The sequence below is a fragment of the Pyrus communis genome, chromosome 5 (genome assembly GCF_041283825.1).
Source record: "Pyrus communis isolate YQ-2024b chromosome 5, ASM4128382v1, whole genome shotgun sequence".
NCBI lineage: Eukaryota > Viridiplantae > Streptophyta > Magnoliopsida > Rosales > Rosaceae > Pyrus > Pyrus communis.
Window position 1 is genome coordinate 30,122,451 of NC_142569.1, and position 23,788 is coordinate 30,146,238.

General features: G+C 37.3%; 1 protein-coding gene across 1 annotated transcript; it reads right to left on the reverse strand.

Moving 5' to 3' along the window:
- Nucleotides 1-3,423: 3,423 nt before the first annotated feature.
- Nucleotides 3,424-11,968, reverse strand: LOC137725385 (Ankyrin repeat family protein with DHHC zinc finger domain-containing protein). Its single transcript, XM_068464047.2, has 13 exons — nt 11,517-11,968; nt 11,094-11,234; nt 9,814-9,926; nt 9,003-9,082; nt 7,324-7,487; nt 6,663-6,801; nt 6,472-6,571; nt 6,021-6,078; nt 5,139-5,216; nt 4,914-5,012; nt 4,725-4,803; nt 4,495-4,643; nt 3,424-4,042 (listed from the first exon to the last, which is right to left on the reverse strand). Exons 1-13 carry the CDS (start codon nt 11,748-11,750, stop codon nt 3,857-3,859), a joined length of 1,620 nt encoding a protein of 539 aa, XP_068320148.2. The 5' UTR covers nt 11,751-11,968; the 3' UTR covers nt 3,424-3,856.
- Nucleotides 11,969-23,788: the final 11,820 nt, after the last annotated feature.

Genomic DNA, 23,788 nt, shown 5'->3' on the forward strand with positions numbered 1-23,788 from the left:
TTTAAAGAACACTCAATGAATCAATCCCAGGGCTCTTCACACATGAATGCAACAACCAAATCAAGGCATGCATCGTCCATGTCAATCTAAATGTGAGTCTAAATGGCACAACTATTAACGTCGGTCAACAAAGCATTCATATAATTAAATAAATAACATGGCAGTAAGTATTTTAGTAAACTAACCGCATGCACCGCTTCAAGCATGCTTTCAGAAATAAGAACAATCACAGCAACGTTCGCAAAAGATACATTACCTATTGCATTAGACTGGACAAATTGCAATTATAACAACCTCATGCCATGTTAAATAAATAAATACACACACACACGCACGCACGCACACACGAATGGACAGAATAATCATTCACCAAGAATGTGCAGTATAAGGCAGCGGCACTGCACTTTCAATATCAGATTTATACATATCAAGTAATCAAACTTTTCAAAAATCTGTCACATAAATTGCGCACGCACATTCATATTTCTAATTGTTCCATAGAGGTAAAAAGGTTCTTTATGAGAAATATAAAAGAAATCCAATAATAATAATCATAAAGAAATTCACAACATCAGTTATATGAGATTAATATAAACAACTAGAGAGAAAGTTAGAATAATTGACAAACTTGGAGATTGAGGCTTGCATAAACACAATGTCCTAAAGAAAGAATTTCGCCCCTACTCTTGTGCTTGTAGTTCGGTAGGCGTCCATCTTCCAGAATTCAACAATCTATAATCCGAAGTTAAAGCACTTCAATTTTCAAACTCTGGCAAACTTTATATATTCCGTACTCACATGAAGGAGGTTCAATTGATCAATCGTCCAATGAATCATCCTGATGGAAGAGGACAGCAACGTCAAACCGCTTGTGAGCTGAGAGGAAATGGCCAACCTAGCGGACATAAACTCACTGACACAAATTTTCAAGAATAGTTATTGTCAACTGAATGTACATAGACATAGCTGTCCTGCAAGACGATAATTTACAATGCAACGGTTTTATCGTCTTTCAATCTAGTTACAAACAGACGATAAAATTTACACAAAAGGGACTGACAGTGGCGAAGCTAGGAATTGACGAGGAGAGGGGCGAAGTTACTGGACCAACACTGACACTAAGAGATGAAAGCTAAAAGAGTGCAAGGTTCAAAAGAATCGCAATAACCAAATCTTTTTATATAGTAATATATTTCCATAATTTATCAATACAAACAAATTACCTTTAATATGCATAATAACTAATCCAACCAACAATTCAATTAATCAATACCAATAACAATAAGCATACAAATTATTCAATAAATAAAAATTCAATTCAATTAATCATATGAATAAGAATAATTGTATACATTATGGAATAATTCAATTAATTAATCAATAATCAAGAATTCAAATTTTAATTTTCACCCTAAAAAATAATTTCATAACTTCATATCAGTAATCAATAATCAATAATGTAACATCTCACATCGCCCATGAGAGTGGATCCTGTAAGTCTTATATGTATATTCTCATCTCTACCTAGCACGAGGCCTTTTGGGAGGTCATTGGCCTCAGGTTCCGTAGGAACTCCGAAGATAAGCGAGTTCGCGCGAGAGCAATCCAAGGATGGGTGACCCACTGGGAAGTTCTCGTGTGAGTTCCCAGAAACAAAAATGTGAGGGTGTGGTAGGGGCCCAAAACAGACAATATTGTGCGTGGAGTCGAGTCCAGAATGTGGTAGGGGCTCGGGCTGGGATGTGACAAATAACCAATAACCATATTAGTGCATTACCATATTCTTCTATACCAATTAAAACTCATTCGTATAAAATAATTAATTAGGGTTAGGGATTATAAATTTAGGAATTAAAAAATTTACCTAAAGAATGGGTTTGAAGGCTGCAAGCTGTAGCTGGAGAGTGGCTGGAGACTGACTAGAGTGGTTGGCAGCAGCTGGAGCCTGGAGAATGGCTGGTTTTCCGTCCGTTGGCTAGCAAGTTGCCGTGCTGCTGGGAATTTGGGGGGCAAGCTTTGTTCTCTGATTGGCAAAGTTGAAAAAGAAAAGGGGGACATGGGTCTGAGAGGAGAGAACGGGGGACATGTGGTCCCCCCATATTTTGTTTTTCTTTTTCAAACTTATACAAAACGGCACCGTTTTTTTTTTTTTTTTTTTACTAGACTTAAAACGGCGTCGTTTTGGCTTAGATGTATTTATTTATTTTTATTTTTTTTAAAGGATTCATCTCTACTGCACAGCAGCAAAACCAGACCACCGGAACAAGGAGGGGGTGAAACCAGTCAAGTTTTCCGACGAAGGAAAGGGCTGAACGAGCGCTCCTGGCTTGTTTTTTCCAACGAGGGCCACTCACATGGCTTCGCCATTGCTCTTAAGTACATAGGTTAGATAATTATATGACTATAAAGTTATTATGTCCTCTAGATAGTTCATATTTTTGTACCTGTCACTTGACTAATTATTATGTATGCTCGTTGTATATAAATCAAAATAGGCAAACACGATGTACAAATCAAGATATACTAAAATAAGTACCATTTAATTGAGTGGTTAGCAATTTTGAAATTGAGTGACTTCTTTTAACAATGATCTTTGAGGAGGAACTTAAAAACTGAATTACCCGTTTATGAAAAATACATTGCAGAGTGAGCCCTACAAAGATATTCGTAATTAAGAAAACCATGTATATATTTCCACGTCAGGTTAACCTATTTGTAATTGAGTTAACTTGCCCTATCTACTGAGTACTGAAGCTGGAATTAATTAATTTAAAATGACCGTTCGGAATTAGTTGGTTCTACAATTTGAAATGTACAATGTGTCAACATGGTTCAAACTCGTCATTCACATGAGTTAAACCAAAAACCTTACATGCACATACTAGTGAAAATGAATGCCACTACACAATAGTACTAGTGATAACTTTGTGTCTTCTTTTCTTGTTTTCCAAGTGTTTAACCACAGAAAAATTATCTGTACTTTTGAAATACAAAACCGTTTACAAAGGAAACACATTAAAAAGCACGTAAGATTTGATAGGTTATTGTATGTTTTACCACAAAACCGGCCAATGTTAGATATGAACTTAGCCAAGTCGGCTAAAGCAGTGTGATCATCGCTCTTGACCCAAGTTTAAATCCCTCTTACCAAATTTCGGATGAATTCAGCATAAATTACAATATCGTCTATGAAAAAAAAGAGGGAACTTAAATGAAAAACTCCCGATACTGTTTACTTTAACGAAAAACCATATTTTTACACTATAAAATCAATATTGATACTTTTCACTTTACCCTTTATTTTGTCCTTATCGTTAAAACTCCAAGTTTTTAAACCATTTTCATTAGTTTTCCTAAAAAAAAACAACCCCACTTTGTGCAAATACAATCTCACGTAAGCCTAAACACAAAAACACCAGAAAGTGTAATCAGATGCAGTGTTTTCTATCAAATAACGCATAACGTTCAACATTTATCTCATGATTTCAGGAGGAGGAAACTCTCCCTTGATATCGACTTCTCACAAACTTGAATGAATTATATTAATTGTACTTGTTCCCGAATTCCACACCAATAATAATCTGAAGCTGAGGAGAAAGACGATCCATCTCGGAACATAACCATGTCAATCTGTCTCGGCACACAATCGCACCAAAAAAGCTTTCATTTCTTTTGGATTTTATTGTTACAATTGTACACAGGGTCTCGTGTATGAGAACTGGGTAACCTAGCTACGGTGGCAAACAGTACAAGCAACTACAGGTCGACCGTGAGATGCCAAGCATCATCCATGGCCAGGGACAACGGTCCTCGGCATCATCCATGGCCTGGACAACGGAGAGGACCAAATAATGTTCTAACTGGCAACCTGCTGCAATGGAGGCCAAGCCATTTCATCATCTGTGTGGCCCTGAATGAGAAAATCAGAACAATTTTTCCTGCACCCATGGTTATATGGGTTTCGGAACCGCCCATCTGGACCCCGAAGATACCCATAACGAATAGCATTCGCCAATTCGTTGGTGGTGATATTTCGAGCTATCTGTTTCAGAGATGCAACAACATCATCAGTATATTAAAGAAAATGAACTTTAACTATAAATAAAATAAAATAAAAAAAGAGAAACAAATTTTGCAACATCCAATTCATTAATTAATCCACATCAGCAATTTCGTTTCTTTTGTCAGTATTCTCTTACAGGATGCGAAAAGCGGCATAACTTTCTTATCAATAGCTATCTCTGCTCCCACATTTTTTTCCCATTATTTAACAGGTTCTTCAATCGCTATTTATCTAGCCCCAAAGAAAAAATCTCAAGAAAGAAGGAAAAGGAGGTAAATAAAAGATAAATCATATTCCAAATCAATGACCGTATGGGCTGGCTAATCCTCGAATGCAACTGAAAAATGTAGTTTTCACTTTTTCGGAGGAACACATGTTTTGTCTTTGCTAACTAAAGCTAAAATTTATGTAGTGAGGGTTCCATCAATTACCTGAGTTGCCTGTGCCATTGTCAGGGTTGTAACAGCAATCAAAATAATTACGTCCACAAACAGAAAAGCAACAATACTAGGATACTGAACTAGCACACGACGAATCCATGATTCCTCTGTTCGCAATCCTGGCAATGCACCCCAAATCCCTGTCATCATGAAAAGACAGCTGTCATCTAGTAAAAAAATGAAGTTCATCACAAAGTTCATAATTTCTGCTACCCACATACTTTGAACTGCAACAGCAGTAGAAATGAGTGACGTCAAAGTTCCCAGGCAGATAAGTATAAAGAAATCTCGCTTGTTTCTCTGCAAGAAGAAAATTAAGAGATAGTGAAGCTGGTGGAAACAACTGTGACCTCATGTATTCATACCAAAGTTACATTGACTTGGACTGTGACGAAGTTAGCACTACTTACCTTTCCAACACAATTAGATATCCATGGACAATGATGGTCAAACTGTTCTACGCACCGGTTACATGAGGGGCAGTGTTTAGAGCGAACAGGTCTAATTATCTGACACAAAAGAATGTCAGAAATCCATGACATTAATCAAATCTACAAAAATTATATGTACCATAAAGATATCCCAAAATACTATTCTACTTAGCTCTTTGAAAGAAAATAGGTCATCAAGTTAACCTTGCAAGTGGGACAAAGTTGAGACCAATTTCCCATCCATACAGCAGAATTGTTCAAATCAACGTTCAACAAAGGATCCTGAAAAATGTTGGTGCACTGTTAGTAAGCTCGGTTACACAAGTTTACAAGTCAACAATATCCCATCTGGAACTGCATTTCTGAGCACCACCATGTAGAGAGTACATATGTTTTTACCACATATGCACGCATAATATGCAGGTTTAATACTCGAGCATGTATTGTCACATCATCTATTTTTCAATTGCATTAGATGGGTCCCCTTTATTAACTGGTCACATAAATATTGCCGAGGGAGACTTGACTTTTCATGCATAATTCCAAAATCAAGGGTTCTTTTGTTCCATCAGAATAGTTGATCTTTGAGTTTGGGGAAGAAGATGAAAGTCTTCTGTAGTTGCAGAACGATTGCTAAGTTTTCAGTGGTGTGCTTGGAAACAAAAATAAGGATCTATGAAAATTTTGATGGGGAGGATGTAGAGTTTTCTTTACATGACAATTCCTCGATTTTGGACCTCACTCAGTTTCGTTTCTTCCAAATTTTATGATACATGATTTTTTTTTTTTTTACCTATGCACATGCGATGCTGTCACTAAAGATAAAAACATTTTTCCATCAGATGAGATTTAAACTTTCAACCAAACTAAGTTCGAATTAAGTTTCATGCCTACCACCTTCTGTTTTACAGAAATTGATGGCTTCAGGAAAATAAAAAATAAAAAATAAAAAATAAAAATAAAAAATAAAAAATATATATATATATACGTGTATATATGTATGTACATATAAATTGTTACGGTTAATCAGAAAACTACTTATATTGAACGTAGAAATGATAAAGACTAAACGGAAACATTGCATACCTCTGTATTTATAGGATTGCTTAAATCCCCTGCTCTTTTGATGTAACCTGGATCTTTACTGCAAGCAAATGTGGTAGATAATTGTTTAATGACATCATAATAACAAACTACAACAGAAGATTTGTGGTAGATGTACAAAGCACATCTACTATTAAAGTATAAATTTGCCAGGCTAGTAATGTCTCTTGACGATGTATCAGACATATTAGGTTCCTCCAAAAAAGGAATGGGTGGGGTTATCTGGTGGCTGTGGAAAAAACAAACCCTCAGTGCTAAGTGACTACTAAATTGTCCAAACCAGAAGTTCAAGTATCAAGGCACATTCAAATTTTCTTACTGAAACTAATGCAAAATACCCATTTCAGAGATCTGGAGAAGATAAAAAAGAAAAAAATAATAATAATAATAATAATAATTTGAGTTTAATTTTAGATTCTAGAAAAAGGATTACCTGCTGCACCTGTAGAACATAATCAAGGAACCCACTGCTAATGAAATGGCAGTCCATCCCCAGAGACCGACAGCAGCAGTAACCTTTGTCAGATTAGGAGCTAACATGGGTAAGTATGAAGTCAGTGAGGAATGACTAGCAAATGAAAATCTATCTGAAATCCAAGGGAAAACTGGAACAAGCTCTACTACCTGCAAGGACTGAATTCATAAAGAGAACTGTCTGAAAGACTATTATACACAACAAGACAGGTGCGTAACCAATATCCGCCATCTTTCCACTGCAAAATTTGTCTCTCCAGTAGTTGCTATGAGCCCGCCGCTGGTTAGCCTGCACAAGATACAAAATTACTCTTTTTCTAACTAACATGATAATATTATAAACATTCCTATTCAATTAATAGTTAACAGAACATTGTAGAATATAATTTCCCCCTTCACATATACTTTTCTCATGAGAAGAATCGAAGGATATACATAAGGATACATATGATACGACATCTATATTTACAATAACTCCTGCAAGTCTTCCAGAAAAGAGAAAACAAATTCATGTTTGGCGAGGCATGTATGTAAGTTATGGAAAGTACATGAGAAACACTACCCAATTTGTTTACCTAGTATATATACTATACTTGACACTGAATTCTCAACAAAGAAAAGAAAATGTGAATAATAACAAACGCCAAATCTATGAGAAGAACCCACAAGTTATGCAACCATTGCAAAATATGGTCCTATATCAAAACCCCCACCCAAACTCAACCTCATATTCCCATATCTGCATTTCAAGTCCCGTTAGATTTGGTGATGAGAAAGCTACCAGAAGTGCTACAGATATAAAGTTACGTACAAGGAAAAGAGCGACACGCTGATGACCTTTATCAGAAGCAATCTGAACGGGAGTAAAACCAGCATTGTCTTTCACCGTTAATTCCTGCTTAGTGCCAGCATAGACAAGCACTGTGCAAGCCTCCACGTTCCCACTTAAGGCTGCCCAGTGCAAAGGGGTACAACCTAATACAAATGGTATACTCAAATCATCAGACCACAAAGCAGAGCACCAAAAAGAAGAAATAAGCATGATTGAAATTCATCTTCTTCAATATAAAAGAGTATTATTTACAGACTAAGGTCATAGCTGTCCTGTATTGCATTATTTGATACCCATCGCGAAACATGTTTAATCACTCTCTTCTACTTAGGCTAGGTTTGACATATTACATAAACGGCTGATGTATAAGTTTAAGGGTGCCTTTATTGGCACCCAATTTTTAGTTAAGTTCACCCAATTAATTTAAAAAAGTATACTTCCAATTTTACTCTTATGAAATGACCACAAAGGACATAAATCATTATCACTTTCTCGACCCCAAAATTGGAGTTTGAAAGCACTCAAGCACAACACAGATGAATGAATAATTATCTGTTTTGTCCTCTCACCCATATCGAACACTTCTGAGATAATTGAGAAGGTATTCTAGTTAACATTATTAAAACAGAAATTAGCAAGTGGTTGTGCTTCTCGAGCGTTGGCGGAGTAAGAACTCTAAATTCCTTGATAAACCATTTCAGCCAGCTTTTTACTTGCATGATTTAAGCCGACATCAAAGCTTTACATGAAGAAGATAGAAAGCCTTGGAAATATTTTTGTATTGTTGATTTTTTTTTTTGGTAAAGGTGTTGTTCGCTTGATTTTCTGCAGCATGAGGGTCAAAATTGAAGGAATTGATGCATAAAATTCTGACCGACCCAAGCCACCGAACATGAATCCAAATATCCAGGCAACCAGGGCCGAACCATAAGGTTACACCAAACCTCAGCTTTAAGTCGTTACCATTTTGCATTGGTAATGGATGAGTTAACGGGACATATTCAAGATGATATCCCTTGGTGTATGCTTTTCGCAAGTTTAGTGAGAATGAGGGTCCAAATGAGATAGGGGTGAGGACTACAGATCAGGAAGTACTAAAGAATGCAAGCTTTCTTTATCTTCGATCTATGTTGCAAAAGAACGGAGAATTGGATGGAGATCTCAACCATAGAATACAAGTTGGATGGATGAAGTAGAAGAGTGCATCAGGTGTGTTGTACGACCGTCATATACCAATAAAGCTCAAGGGAAAATTTAATAAGACTGTAATAAGGCCAACAGTGCTTTATGGCACAGAAATTTGGGCGATCAAGCATCAACACGTGGAAAAAATGAGTGTAGTGGAGATGAGAATTCTTCATTGAATGGGTGGAAAGACAAGCCTTTTTGGTGTCTGAGTTCACTTCTGTTGTGGTGGGTGTGGAGATGGGTGAGTTGTTGCAATAGCTTTGGAATGTTAAATGTTTGTAAGTTCTTAAAGAAGATAGGTTAAACTTATTAATTTGGGTGGACTTAACTTAAAGTTGGGTGCCAATAAAGGCACCCTAAATTTAATTGTACTCTTTTTTTTTTTTTTTTTTTTTTTTGAAGAGTTTAATTGTACTCTTAAAATAACCAGAACACAACATATTTGGGTGAATAGTGCATATTTAGTGTACCTTCTTTATCTTGCCTCCCTTGGCATGCATCTCTAAACAGAAGTAATCTAACTGTATCTGCAAAACCTTTATATGCGGCCCTGGTTGAAAATATAATTAATTAAAATAATTTTCCTGTAGACGTCACAACAAAAACTTCCTGTTTCCACATACATAAGACTGCTGCACAGAACATCTTAATTTGATCAATGACCTCAAATCAGGAAAAACTTGTTTTGCCAATCAGATGAAGCCCTTTGGCCAATTAAAGGCTCAGCCAAAAAATACAGATGACCAAAATAGACCAATCAAATAATTAGAAAAGACAATCTAGACAAGTCAAGGTATTACATGCATACTAAAAATATTAACAAAAAGGCGAAGAAGTTGGATGCTAGTATTATGAACAAACCAAATCTAGAAAGAATTAATTCCGGTGCTATATATAGATGTACATAATGAACCACATCTGATAATGAAAGCTTTGTGGAGGGGTACAGACTGGTATTGCACCCCCACAAGTCCTTACCAGACACCAAGAGTCCTTCCATGGTTCCAATACCAATCTGAATACCTCCACAAGAGGTCACACAGTTAGAAGGTAGGGATCAATTAGCTATTTCCATTTTCCGTAAAAGCAATAATAACTACTTCAATCTTTTATTCACTCATTCTTTACATGTGTGCACAAAACAACGTGGATATGAATAGATTTAATCCATGACAGCCCATGTTGTGATGGAGAAAGTGAAAAAGCACGATGCCAATGTCACAGAATATCTATGAACACATAAACCATGTCAATATGTCATAGTATAGCCTTTCAACATACCAATGAAGAGGACTCCTCCCCTCATTATCAGGTGCATCAAAATCAGCATGATATCTTGCAACAATGTGATTCAGAAAAGATGTTTGCCCATATTGGGCAGCAACGTGAACTGCCTGCAGTAGATTAAACAAATGTTGAGAAAAATCTAGTGGCAACAAGCATCCTTTGATTGCATCAAAATATAGGACTAACAGCTAATTTTAAAGTATACATCACCCAATCAAAATTAAATTCACACTGCATATAAATCTACCTAAAACAATATGACTATAAATATAATAATCACTTTATAAAAGAAATAATGCTACACATGATAATCACCAGTGGCAGTAAGGCAGTAAAAGTTCCTACATTAGTTATTAGTTATTACAAGCAATGCTAAGAACATATGTATCTGGGTAAGCATGTATACAGAAAGTTCTCCTGCTAGGAACTCTGGAAACCTAAGGTGCTTAATCTTGCTGATTCTGGACCATAGATCAGTGTGGTTCACACCAAAATGTTTGGTCCAGATTAACTGCAACATAAACTTTTCTTTGTTTTCAGATTAGAGAACATTGCAATAAAGTATGGCAACACATCACAGACAAGCTGCAGTGCCAAAACTGGTAATCCGCAATGCACCGCACCAAAGAAAGTTTGTACATATGTACTTCATCATAGTACGTATGCAGCTGGTATTGAAAACTGGGCTTCATTTTTGGTCATTGGATTCAGCAGTTGGATACTTAATGGAAGTGAAACTACTGAAAACTACTTGTGACCCATGAATAACACGCTTGCTCCCTCACCTCTGGAATCTCATCCAGCTCCCAAACCACGCCAACTCTCCACTCTCAATTCTTCATCTCCACCCAAAGACAATGGTGGACCGTGGAATTAAGGCTTTAAAGGTCCACTAGTGTCTGAAAATGATCTCAATCTCAATGAACTCAAACAATAGTTTTGGAAGAGAAAGAACATCAGCAACACATAAACAGATACAAGAATGAATAAAATTAGGAAGATCAACAGAACATACATGTCCCATAAAACAGATATACAAGATCAGGGCAAAACTCTGGGGAACTACTTTTAAGGAAACGGGACCGTTGGTCTTCATCATTAGTATCACAAAAATTGTATGCATCAACAAATCATTGAATCCTAATTCTGAATCAAATACCTAGTTTATGAAATATAATTTTTTTTTTTTATTTCAAAATGGACAAACTCAACCGAGAAAATTAAGGATATTGGAAATAAACTGCATTAAAAAGAGAGAGGAATGAGACAATTACCCGGTAGCCATGTACATCAGCTGCCTCAACCCTAGCTCCATTCTGCAAGAGCACATCCGCCACCGCAATTGCACCCTTCACGGCTGCCCAATGCAATGCTGTCTGCTGTACATTCTCAGTCGCATTGACATCTCCACCATGCTTTGAACACATCAATACCAAGTACATTAATACCAAACAAGCCAACCTCACCACAACAAAATAAAAACAGACATATGCTTCTTCAACAGCAAACAAACCCACTGCAACTGTTCAACCACCCCCTCACACACACACACACAAAATTCAAAATTTCCACACAAACCCAACTGCAAAACTCAACCTTTCCTCACAAACCCACCACAGACACAGCTCAATCTGTATAAACCCACCACAGAAAACAAGCTAATTCACAGAAATAGAAAAGGTTTAGGGCATAGATACCTGAATTATGTAGTGGGAAATATCGGGGAAGTTATTGAGAGCAGCCCAATGGAGGGCGTAGTAGCCATGGACGTCTGGCTTGGAGAGAGAGGCACCGTCTTGCTCGACGAACTTTCTGAGTTTCTGAAAATCGCCATAAGCAGAAGCAGAGAAAACGTCGAACACGGGAACCTCGGCAGGGTTTTCCTGGGTTTTTGAGTCCGAAGACACCACCTCTATCTCTGAATAAGCCATTGCTACAGAGCTAAAAGCATTAGGGAGAGTAATCAATCACTGTAATGGAGAATTTGAAAGGATAGGGTTTCTCGAGTGAAATGGGTATTTCTTCCCTTGATTTTGAATTGGGTTATTCTACTTTCTTTGCCCCTGTAGTAATGGTGACTCGGTGACAGAGGTTTGGTTGCAAAATTGCATCACAAAGAGTCATGACTCACGACGGAGATCTCCAACATAAGATCTACTAATTAATAAAACACTTATTATCAACTAAAATTTTATGAAATTACCAGTTTAAATCTCTAATTAAAATAGAAGATGAATAAGAAATATAGAGCAGAAATGTAATTTCACACAACTAAATTTTGCTTTTTTTTTTTTTCAAAGTCTCACCTACGTGTAATCTTAACATATCTCTAATTAAAAAAAATTAATTATAAAAAAAAAATTAAAAAAAAAACCTTCTCATTCCCACATTCTCTATCACTCTCTTCCTCTCTCTCTCCTTCTATTTCAAAAACCAAAATAAAGAATTTTCTCAAACACTTTGTATGTATCTATATGCTAGTAATATTAATTTTTATCTTGTGATTTTTAATTAAGGAAACTTTATAAAAATAATTTGAACTAAGTTTATTTTAACTAAAATTTATGTTATAACTTTATTTAATAAAAAAATAAATTTTAATAAAAAACCTTTAAATTTTAATAAAAATGACAAAGAAAAAGACGGTGATGTGAGTGATGATTGAATGTGTAGGTATGGAGAGAGAGAAGGAAAGAGAGAGAGTGTGTGTGTGACCAGCTTAAAAAAAGAGAAGAATTATCTAACCTTCTATTCTCATCATTATTCATTTCCTTCTCTTACACATTATTTTTTGTCTTATTATCTCTATAAAAAAATTAATATAAGATGTTGACGTAGCTTAACCGTAACTGTTCAAACAGAAGGGCATGAAAGGGTACAGGGATTAAGAGGATAGAGAATCCTCCTAAAAAAAAAAAAAAAAAAGGTAAGAGGAAAAGTGGGGTGTATGAGTTGATGGGACACAACAAGGGATTTTTAAAACCCAACAAAATAATTTTTTAAATTTTTATTGCCACTTGAATCAGTCAGTACATGCAAGCAATATCTGTGCTCAAGGCAGATTTCAATGTCCCAAAAAAACCCATGCAGTGGTTTCCAAAAAAAAAAAAGAACCCATGAAGTGGTGCACGTTGTGCAAGGAGAAAATTCCTAGTTTTGAACGTGTCAAGTTTTTTTATACAGTTTTGAACATAATTTGTTCGTTATAACTCCGAATTGAAATCTGTCTGCGGCCACGTGACAGTAAAAATGAGTACTACTTAAAAATAATAACATAAGAGTGGAAAAGTGAAATGAAGATTGAGGTCCACGTGGAAGGCCTACGTGGCATCTCAACGGCATTTTGATAATTTCACCACTACTAAGAATAAATACAATAAATTTCAGGACGGAATGTCACAATCTACCCCCTTAAGAAAATTTTGTCCTTGAAATTAGAAGCAACATAATTTAATCAAGGAAGAAATATGGATACAAGTCTCTAATACGTTTCTCTGTTTCCCATGAAGCATCCTCAACATAGTGGTATCTTCGAATTCTATATCGCTTGTGTCCACACGATCGTAATGACGAGCACTACGAGAGTAGGTGTGTGTGTGTGTCGTAATGGCGAGCACTACGAGAGTAGGTGTGTGTGTGTGTGTGTGTGTGTGTGTGGGTCAAGCCCAAACAATAATTAATTAGGCATGAGGCCTAATTAATAAAATACTACCAGAGATTGACCTACTTGCCCACTTGTTTAACGAACCCAACAAATAAGTTATCGATATTACAGTCTGCAGCTTGCAATATCAACAACCGATTGTTGTCTTGATAAACAAGTAATGGAATCCCAAGGGTGCAAAATTATTATTTTGCCCCTCATTGGAAATATGCATAAATCGTCCAATTTAAGCCTCGTTCGTGCTCACGTGTTCGTAAGAACAAGTACTACCTAGAAAGACGTGAAAATGAACAAAGAGTAATAAGGACTCAGATGTCCACGTATGAAATCCACATAGGATTTCCATTTAGTCAACCATTATGGGACGAGATTCTGCTAAATGGTCTAGAAGGTGTCTTCGTGGACCAACAGAAGATGGGCACCCTAGTAAGTCAGTCATCAATCACCGAAATATCATCATAGTCTCCACTTGTACGAGGCTATTCATACAAGAAGTCCACGGTGATATTCTCTCATATCCATCCGGATATAAGGAATGACTGTAACAACTCGAACGATTTCTTTCTTTCTGCTTTGACATGCTGACAAATTAGGTATTTTCTTAATAACTAAGCAATCTCCTTTTTCATCCCAAGTCAAAAGTGGAAGTGTTGGACTTGAAAATTAGTTAACAAGGTTTCTTGATGATCTGTAAGTAACGTCACATCAATACGCTTGAGTTGTAACTGAAATAAGATTTAACGACTAAGTCATCCATGTCTTTATCTGTTGAGGTTGTTAGCAACTGCGTTTACACAACCGAGGTCGTACACGATGGTGCAATTGTAGACGTTTTCCATCGCCGCTATCTGCAATCAAGCTCCTTCCAAATGAAGATGTACTTGAGGGGTTTAAGGAGGTCAATGCAGATTTGGCATGTTTCTCTATAGAGAAACGGCCATCAAGCTTTTAGTCTAAAGGTAGCAATTGTCAACTCTAAGTTGTAAGTAAGAAAGTTCACTTCATGTGGCTCCAGCTTTCGGAATGCATAAGTGGTTGACCTACCATGCTGCATCAGCATGTAGCCAGATCATTCAGTGAAGTATCACTATAGATTTCGAAATTATTGGTGTCAATGAAAAATGTAAGAATAATAATCGGAAAGAGACAACATCTCCATTGTCAGAAACTTAAACACATTCACATCTCAAATAAAACTTACTTCTTTCTTGGTCAACTTGTAAGGAATAAGGCTAAGGTGGATAACGTTAGCACAAAATGTCAATGGTAATCGACGAGACCAAGGATACCTCATATTTCGCAAAACCTTGTAGGGTTTCCAATTTTTCTTCAACTACAATGTTTTGGGGATTGACAAGAATGTTGTGTGCTAAGGTCACGTATCCAAAAAGGCACATGATCTAAACGAAAACTGGCATTTAGGGAATTTAGTGTAAAGCTAATTCGCTTTGAAATTGCTCAGATCAAATCATCGGCGTATAGGAAGTTTGACTTCATTATTGGAGTAAACAAAGAAGTTGTCGATAAGGTTATGACAAATCTCTCGGGACATGGGCGAAATGTACGATCCGTCAGGTTCATGAACGATATTGGAGCATTCGGCAACCCGTTTGACATCACAAGGATGTCATAATGAACATGTTGAGTCCTGAACGTAGTCTTAGGAACATCGTCATTTCTGATCTTCAGCTGGTTGCAACCAAAGTTCAGATCAACCTCAAAAAACTCAGGTTTTACAGAGTTGTTCGGAGAGACCATCAATTCGATTAATGATTTCTAATCGTCACCCAATTGAATTGCTAGTAAACAATGTATAATCTTAAGGTTTGGCCTTTGATCTTCATGAATGGAAGCAGAGGTCTCTATGATGAAGGTTCAATGAAAATAGGTGTTATACTTGGACGTAAATCAATGGTGCCTCACACACCTCAATCTAGTGGTATCACAGGTAGATATTTAGGAATGACGTCAAGAATTTAGTTTGACTAGGTTCACATTTCTAGCTGTACCGGATTGCCATCTTCTTCTACAACATGTGCTAATAAGCCTTCACAACTTTTCTCAATAAATATCGCCTTTACGGCGGGGATTAATTTGTGCTTCAGTTTCTCATGTTTGCCAGTAAGGCTGATCGTAGCGATGACAGGTTGTCGAAAAATGACTACTTTCAGTTGATGCTCCACCAAAAGAATAATAATAATGCAGTCGATCCATCTCTTGGATTACTTGAAATTCTACAATATCCAATAAACTAAGATTAACTGGCGTTACCGAATTGTTAATGGAAACAGTGCAATCACTGCGCTCACACATGACATAATAGACTTGCCTTGTGGCAATGGGATTCTACTCGACTGAGGTACCATGTGGTTGAGGTATTTGAACAAACAAGGATAATATAACTGACTAGTGGTTAATGTCGTTGTCATGACTATGGGTTTGCTTTTCTCCTACATGGCTTGCTAAGTTTCTATGATTGTGGTTCCGTTGGCTCTAATTGTGACAGCCCGTCCCGAAACATTTATCGCAGGTGTGAAAAGACAAAATTACCCTTGGACATTTTGTGTGGTTGTATGGTTTTGTTTGTTGTGATTGGATGCCCAAATTTGGACCACACAATCACACCCTCTCTTTCACTCCTATTGACTCTTTCTCTCTCCTCCGTCTCGGATTTTTCTGCATTTCCATACAAGTCGTATGGACATCACCCAAATCAGCCATTTTTCTTCACGGATCGAGGTTTTTGATGTCATATTCGTATTCCTTGTGACCATACGATCTCATCTATACCATTTTTAGGACGTGAAACCGTCTGAAAACCCGAGAACCATAACCTCCAATTTGAGGTATTGTTCATGCACACATAAATGTGAAGTTTTTTGGAAGATTCTAAGCTTATAGGAAGCTTTAGAAAACTCTCACGAAGCTCGGAGAAGAAAAACGAGGTGTTTTGGACGTCAGGAAGTCGAGTTGGTGAGTTTAAAATTTTGGCCAGATTATCGAGGGTTCTCCTGCGAGATCCCATGGATTTTAGGGCTTGAAATTGGTAAGAATGTGTTCTTCTCATCCTAAGCTTCATTTTGGTGAAAATTTCATGAATTTTGGTTGAAAATCAAGTGAGATATGAAACTTTGAATATTTTTCCAGTTTCCGACGACAGTTGGTGGTTCACCAGAGAAGAAAAGAGAATATTCCTAAAGAGAATATTCCATCAAAGTTGAAGGAATATTCCTAATGGTAGCTAACGGCGTCAAGTTAGTTTTAACGGAATATTCCTTACGGCGTTAACTTTTCCATTAGGCATGCCAGGCACATAGCCGCGCGTGGGGGTGCGTCTGGCCGTGCCTTGGCCGGCGCGTGGGTGATCCGAAATTTTTTCTAAAAATATGGGGATGTTCCTAAGGTTGTGTAGATCATGGTGATATATTCAAACACCCTATTTGAGCATTGTATGAGAAATTATTACCTACTTTTGTTTATGTGCATTAAATTGATGTTTATATAGTTGTTTGCATATAGGTGAGACCTATCCTGAGGATGAGTGTAATCAATCGAGGCTCGGGGGCTATGACCCTTCAACATATCAGTGAGTGGGCTTTTGGTTTTCAGTATATATCTATATACTTGATTTTTCCCAGAAAATCATTTTTAAATGAAAGTATGTTTTGAAGTACCATGCCAAGTATTCATATAGTTTATACATGCATTAGAAGTTGCACATATTTATGGTTGACGTTGTGGACGCTCAGGTAAGTACCAGGTGAGTTATCGAATGTTTATGTAAATTGAGGATTATGTGAGATGTTTAGAGAGCTCAGTAACTTGCACCCTCGTGTTAGTGCTCCGCCAGAGTTGAGGGCCTAGCCTTCACGTGATCGTTCACCTCTCGCATCACTCACGCTCACCTTGGATCCAAGGCAAGTGTCAGCCTGTCGTACAGACCACTTTAGGTGGTTCCGACTTGTAGGTGACTTGCGATACTTCTCACAGCCTTCACGTGATCGTAGCACTAGAACGTATTTATTTACACCCTGCTTGTCGTACAGACCACTTTAGGTGGTTCCGACTCGTGTGCAGGCATATTGTTGATGAGATATATATATTGTTGAGTTATGGATTGAGCCGTACAAGTCACATGAGGTGACTCCGGCTAGATGGATGAGCTCTAGATTCTGCCGTATAAGTCACGTTAGATTACTCCGACTGATTTAGCATTTTTATTGTGATTTAGCACCTGGATTACATGTTTTATACTGAGACATTTGGCATGGCATAATATTGATGCTTTATGCTTTCGAGCCTGATTTGATATATGTTTATATATTCTATTTTCTGGGCAAGTTATACAGGTTTTACGGCGAGGGGTTAGAACTTTTGAGAAATGAAATGATTTGGAAAAGCTTTGTTTTTGCCCACTTACACTTTTTTTTTGCGCCCCTCTGGGTTCTAGGTAGGAATTCTCGTTGCTGGCTTGCGAGGGCTTCAAGGCAGTTCTGACAGACTACCAATGTAGGATTATCTTTGAGTGTTATTTAATTAGTACTTCTGGTTGGATTGAAATTAGGCTACTTATGCTCTCGTTGTGTATTTCACACTTAATTTCGCGCTCGTACTTTGGTAGTTGGTTTTTTTTATCTTCTCATATTTCTCTATTTCCTTATCGCTTCCGCACTGTGCACATGGTTACGTCACTGCCACGTGACGGCCAACATGCCTTGATTTCGGTCAGGGTGTGTTACTAATTGTCTTGATAAATGTGTATGTCGGTTGTGCTGCTACCTAACATTTCTATGGTATTCTAGTAATGTCTGTCTCCATGGGATAGTGAACCGATGTCAATGGTATTATATCCATATACCGCATCGTATTTTCAATATAAAGAAACCATACCACCTGGATATTGGTTCACAACTCCCGGAAACAAGACAATCTCGTTCTGGTGACAATTAGCGTCATCTAGGTTGGCTACTACCTATGGCATGATCGGAAGAGTAAGTAAGATTTTCTAGGAAGGCTGCTCCTGTGAGGTGATTTTTTCACTTTTGGGAACACTGACTATTGTTTTTGGTATGTAATTATGGAAACGAGTGTTTGTGAAACTTCCATAAGCCTGAGAATGGGAATTGTGGTTAACTTTACCTCATAATGGAATTTATCGAAATTCGATTTTTCTCTTGAAGATCCGCAATCATAACTGCTATGTTTGAAAGATTGACGTTGTCAAGGACCACATGTGACTATCCCTTAGGTGTTTTTCCATTAAGTGCAACCACATCAGCACTAATATAGTCATTCGAGACATTTTCGAAACTTCGAGGTGAAGCAAAACCTCGAGGTAATTTTGGGAGGTGGCACAAAAAATAAAGATTGCTAAAGATAAAAACGCTTGCAATTTTCCAACAAAGAAGGGTTAATGATGATGGTTGGATTGTAGTTATGTTTAATCGATAAATTTCGATGGTACACAATTATCGATACGATTACCCTGCTTTAGGGTCAGCAAAATGTCTCCATTTTGGGTTTTTCTTTGGCAAAGAGGTTCTTCACATAAACTCTAGTGATGGTTGCCAAAGCATTCTTCTAGAAGGTCAGTAAGTCGTAGAAAAGTATCAGCGATAGTCATTCCAAGTTGCTCAAAAGTCATGAAAAGTTGGCATATTTCGTGTTCGACAAGGTGGCATAATTATGACATTAGAATTCAAGAACCGAAATGCTTACATCACATGTGTGATGATAGCGATACTGCCTAACCTATGCTCTAATACCAAACTAACACATCCCAACCTGGAATGTCCCCCTAGACACCCAAATCATGATGTGCTAGCCGACACTTGGAAGGTAACGAAGCCATAAAGTGTAGTGATGTGGAAAATGTGAATAAATTGAAACCTAAAAATGATTAATCTAGAGTGGGCATATGAGCGGGATTGAACCTATATCACACAAGCGATGTCAGAACATAGATAAATTGCAGTAAAAGAAGAGAAATGACATTTATACCGAAATGAGGAGTCTCATACATAACAGCTTTTACCAATAATCCTCGTTGTCACGAAACCTCTGACACTAAAAATCCTGGAGGGGTGAAAAATAAGGGTGAGTAGGCCTGAAAATAAAATTTGGTAAAACAGTTTCGAAAAGTGTAATCCCTCACTATAAAACAAGTATATGGTTTCCTAAAAATATTATAATAATAGTATGTAGTAGGTACCCTGCAGCAGAAGTGAGTCAAGATGTAAGGTACAACAACAAGTATCTCAACATTAAATCTCAACTCGTTATTATAAGAATTCAATGCTCGTTAATTTATGTAGGCACATAAGTCCACTGCAGAGATATTCAAATAACAGAACAGGCTAGGTGTAGGTATTACATTCTAGTACTACATCACGTAAGCTGCGCTAGTCTCGTCACACACGAGTCCAAAACACCACACAAAAGGACAGGCTGGCACCTAACTCTGGATCCAAACTGAATGTAAACGGTACATGTGAACTACAGGTGAAGCTAGTCCTTGGCCCAGGACAATACAAATAACTAAGAGACACCATGCAAACATGTAATAATGAGCAGATAAAACACAAGGATGTCATGCCACAAGTTTATGCTTACAAATAATATTAAAAACATAAAATGTACAAAAAGTCTATTTGTAAAGCTAAAAATGACATGTCACATCATAATATATAAAAGCAGTTGTTGGGAAAATCATATATATATATATACACACACACACACACACACACACATATATATATATATATACATGTAAAAACAAAAGACCCACTCACAGGTACATACATGTCGCAACCGTTTGAGCTAGGAAAGCTAAAGTCTTTGATGGTAATTGCACCTAAGCATAATATTAGGTCTTGTCAGTAAAAGTCAACTAAAATGATTTAATTTGAAAAAATGGACGACGGATTCAAAATCAGCTAGTTGAAATACACTAAGAAGAGGCCCGGGCAAATTTTGTAAAAAGTCAACGGTCAACCTAAAAGTCAACTAAGACTATATTAAAACTTCAAAATTTTTCTAAATGGATGTCAAAAGTGGACTCGGGATGTCGAAATTAACCTAGGAAGGTTTTCGAGAAAATTTCGAATAAGTCAACTAATGGTCAAAAGTTAACCTTAATGGAATATTCTGTTAAAGTTAACTCGAAGGTTAACAGAATATTCCAAGGAAATATTCCCTCTAAATATCTGAAATAGACCTGGGTTGGAAATGAAGGCCCAAAGGTTTGGGCTGGGTATGGGCTTAGGCCCTTTTTTTTTTTTTTTGGTACAGGGGCGGATCTAGGTTAGGGTTAATGGGTTGTGGGCTTGGGCCGGTTCTTGGATCCGGTTTGGGCACTCTTTTTTTCTTCTCCGGCTGGTTGCCGCTGCAACCGCTGGAATTGACAATTTGGCCAGGAAACTTTAAATGATCATAACAGTATTTCTCAACCAAAATTTGCCCATAATATACCAAAACGAAGCTAGAAAAGTGTAGAACAAGATTATAACTGTTGGAGTTCAAAAAGTGGCTCGAATTGGCCTAAAATAGCCCAAAAGCCGACTGGTCCGGGGGAAAACTAAGGAATTAGTTGGAAAAATGGAAAACTTTAAACGTCTATAACTTTATCAATACTCAACAAAATTGAGTGATTCAAAAACGAAAATCATACCTTAGGACAAGAAGAACAGATTGACACTCCTCAATGCCCAACTCACTGTGGTTTGGTCGAAAAATGGCTCGAAAGCCTCGGAGGTCGTGGGAAAGTGGGTGAACTTTAAACGTTTATAACTTTTTCCATACTCAACGAAATTGAGTGATTCAAAAATGAAAATCATACTTTTCAACGAGATGAAGAGAATGGTACCTTTCTCGACAGCTAAATCATGGTGGTTTGGCCGGAAAATGGCCTGAATGTGACGGCCAGAGTTGAAGTTCTCCGTTTTTGTCGATTTCGAAGTGGATTTGGGCATGCAAGCTCAAACCTTTGGCCTAGGGGTTGTGGAGAGTCATCCTACACCTTCAAACTTGACCAACCCAACAAGGTGCGGTCGGGTTTAGCTTGGAAAAATCCTACAACTCGCCGGAAATCATGGTGGGTTAGGAAATTGTCTATGTGTTCATTGAAACATGCATGCATGCATGAAACCTCACTAGAACTTGAAGCAAACCTTGAGAAAGAATTGAAGCTTACCAAGACGGAGAGAGTAGGGAATTTTTGGAGGTTAGTCACGGCCACAAGATTTTGAACGAGTTTCCTTGGTGTTTTGAGAGTTTTCTGGTGGCGTTAGATGAAGCTTGGAGGAGATGGTGGAGATGGTGATGCTTTGAGAATTTTTGGAGGTAGTTATGGTGGTGTTTTGATGTGCACCGAAATGGAGAGAATGATTAGAGCTAAAGGAGAGAGTAGGGAAGAGAGAGAGAGAGAGAGAGAACCGGTTTTAAAAAAGAAAATGATGGTGATATGTGAGTGATGATGAGAATTGATGATTGAGTGTGTAGGTATGGAGAGAGAGAGTGTGTGAACGGCTAAAAAAAAAAGGAAAACTAATAAAATGAGTTTGAAAACTTTGAGTTTTAATGATAAAGACAAAATAAAGGATAAAGGGAATAGTGCCAAGATTGATTTTTTAGTATAAAAATGTGGTTTTTTGTCAAAATGAACAGTACCTGGAGCTTTTCGTTAAAGTTCACAATAAAAAAGAAGGTAAGAGGAAAAGTGGTGTGTGTTTTAATTGTTGCTTGCATCAGTTAGTACATGCAAGCAAAATCTCTGCACAAGGCAGATTTCAGTGTCCCAAAAGGGATTTGGATCCTCTCTGAAGCCCAAGGAGAATATCCTCCTGACCAACACACGTGGGCCGTTCGATTTTCATCCAACAGCTATAATTATTATAACTTTAAAGGGAACCCCTGTTTGTAGTCATTGGATAAAATCCAACGGCTCACATATGTTGGTCAAGAGGATCCTCTCCTTAAGCTCCGAAGAGGATCTAAATCCTCCCAAAAGAACCCATGCAGTGGTGCACAATGCACAAGTAGAAAATTCCAAGTTTGGAATTTGTTTTATGTATTTCTATACAATTTTGAACGTAACTTGTTCATTATAACTCCGAATTAAGTTCCGTCTGCGGGCATGTTTCTGTAAAAACGAGCATTACTCGAAAATAATAACATAAGAATGGAAAAGTGAAAAGAAGATTGAGGTCCATGTGGAGGGCCTACGTGGCATCTCAAGGGTATTTTGATAATTTCACCACAACTAAGAATAAAATACACTAAATTTCGGGACAGGATTTCACAAATATGGACCGTTGGATGACATTCTTTTTGCAATCCAATAGTTCAGATTGTGCCACATGGATAACTAGTCTTTTTCATAATTTTTTTTTTAAATCTGGATTAACACGGACAATTGAATTTGGGAAATCCAACGATCTAGATTTGTAGCAATCCTTGAAGCCTGCAGCTCAAGCCCCGCCGCTTGCATCATGTCGAACCACTCGTGCTCACGCAAGCATGAAGAAGCCCACATGCTTGGCGCAAAAAGAAAAAAAGAAAAAAAGAAAAAAAGAAAAAAAAAAAGAAAAAAAAAAATATATATATATATATATATATAACGTGGCTGATGTCACCATGGCATCACACTCCTTTAGCCTGCGTCATTTTCACTGTAGCCCAATTGGTTGGGCTTGGAGTATAGAGATTTTGTGCGTTTTGGGGGATTTGATCACCCAATTGCCAAGCAATTGGGAGGTGGACTTGCTCGTATTAGATGGATGGTTTAAATGTGAGTCATAAAATGTGGCCTTTCTATTATCACTTGTATTGTGGATCTTATCTTAAATTAATATAATCTAAAAAAAATTACCAAGTCATGTTAAGGCGATATTATAACATTTTGGTATACATTGTGAACTTTTATTGAAAAATGTTTGGACAAGAACACCCTAAGTCATATGTGTGACACATCTCATAAAATTATGAGACTGTCTATATTTGATCCCAAACGACCCCACATTTATGCCCCTCTTTGTGAGAAAAGTCCTGGTAAAGCAGCACTACCGAATATTCTCTCATTACAACGAATAAAGTTGAACAATTTTATGATAATTTGACAAAAGCTAAAAGAGTTTAATCATATGTAATCGTCTTCAAAGAATTGTGACAATTTGACATCAGAGAGTAAGTTTTAGTTGAAAACCAAACCAAGCTAGGCAGTGCACGTTGATTCAATTCAATTTTACCTGTTTATCGGGTTTTATACTCACTCCTAAGAGAAATGCCTATATCACACGGGGCACGGGG

What these genes read in the sequence shown, in the direction of transcription:
- LOC137725385 (XM_068464047.2), bottom strand. Translation starts at nt 11,750, where the DNA reads ATGGCTTATTCAGAGATAGAGGTGGTGTCTTCGGACTCAAAAACCCAG. An exon ending in TTTCCCACTACATAATTCAG is followed by an intron (nt 11,235 to 11,516) that starts GTATCTATGCCC and finishes ATGTGTTCAAAG; the next exon opens with CATGGTGGAGATGTCAATGC. An exon ending in AGCGTGTCGCTCTTTTCCTT is followed by an intron (nt 6,802 to 7,323) that starts GTACGTAACTTT and finishes TATCTTGTGCAG; the next exon opens with GCTAACCAGCGGCGGGCTCA.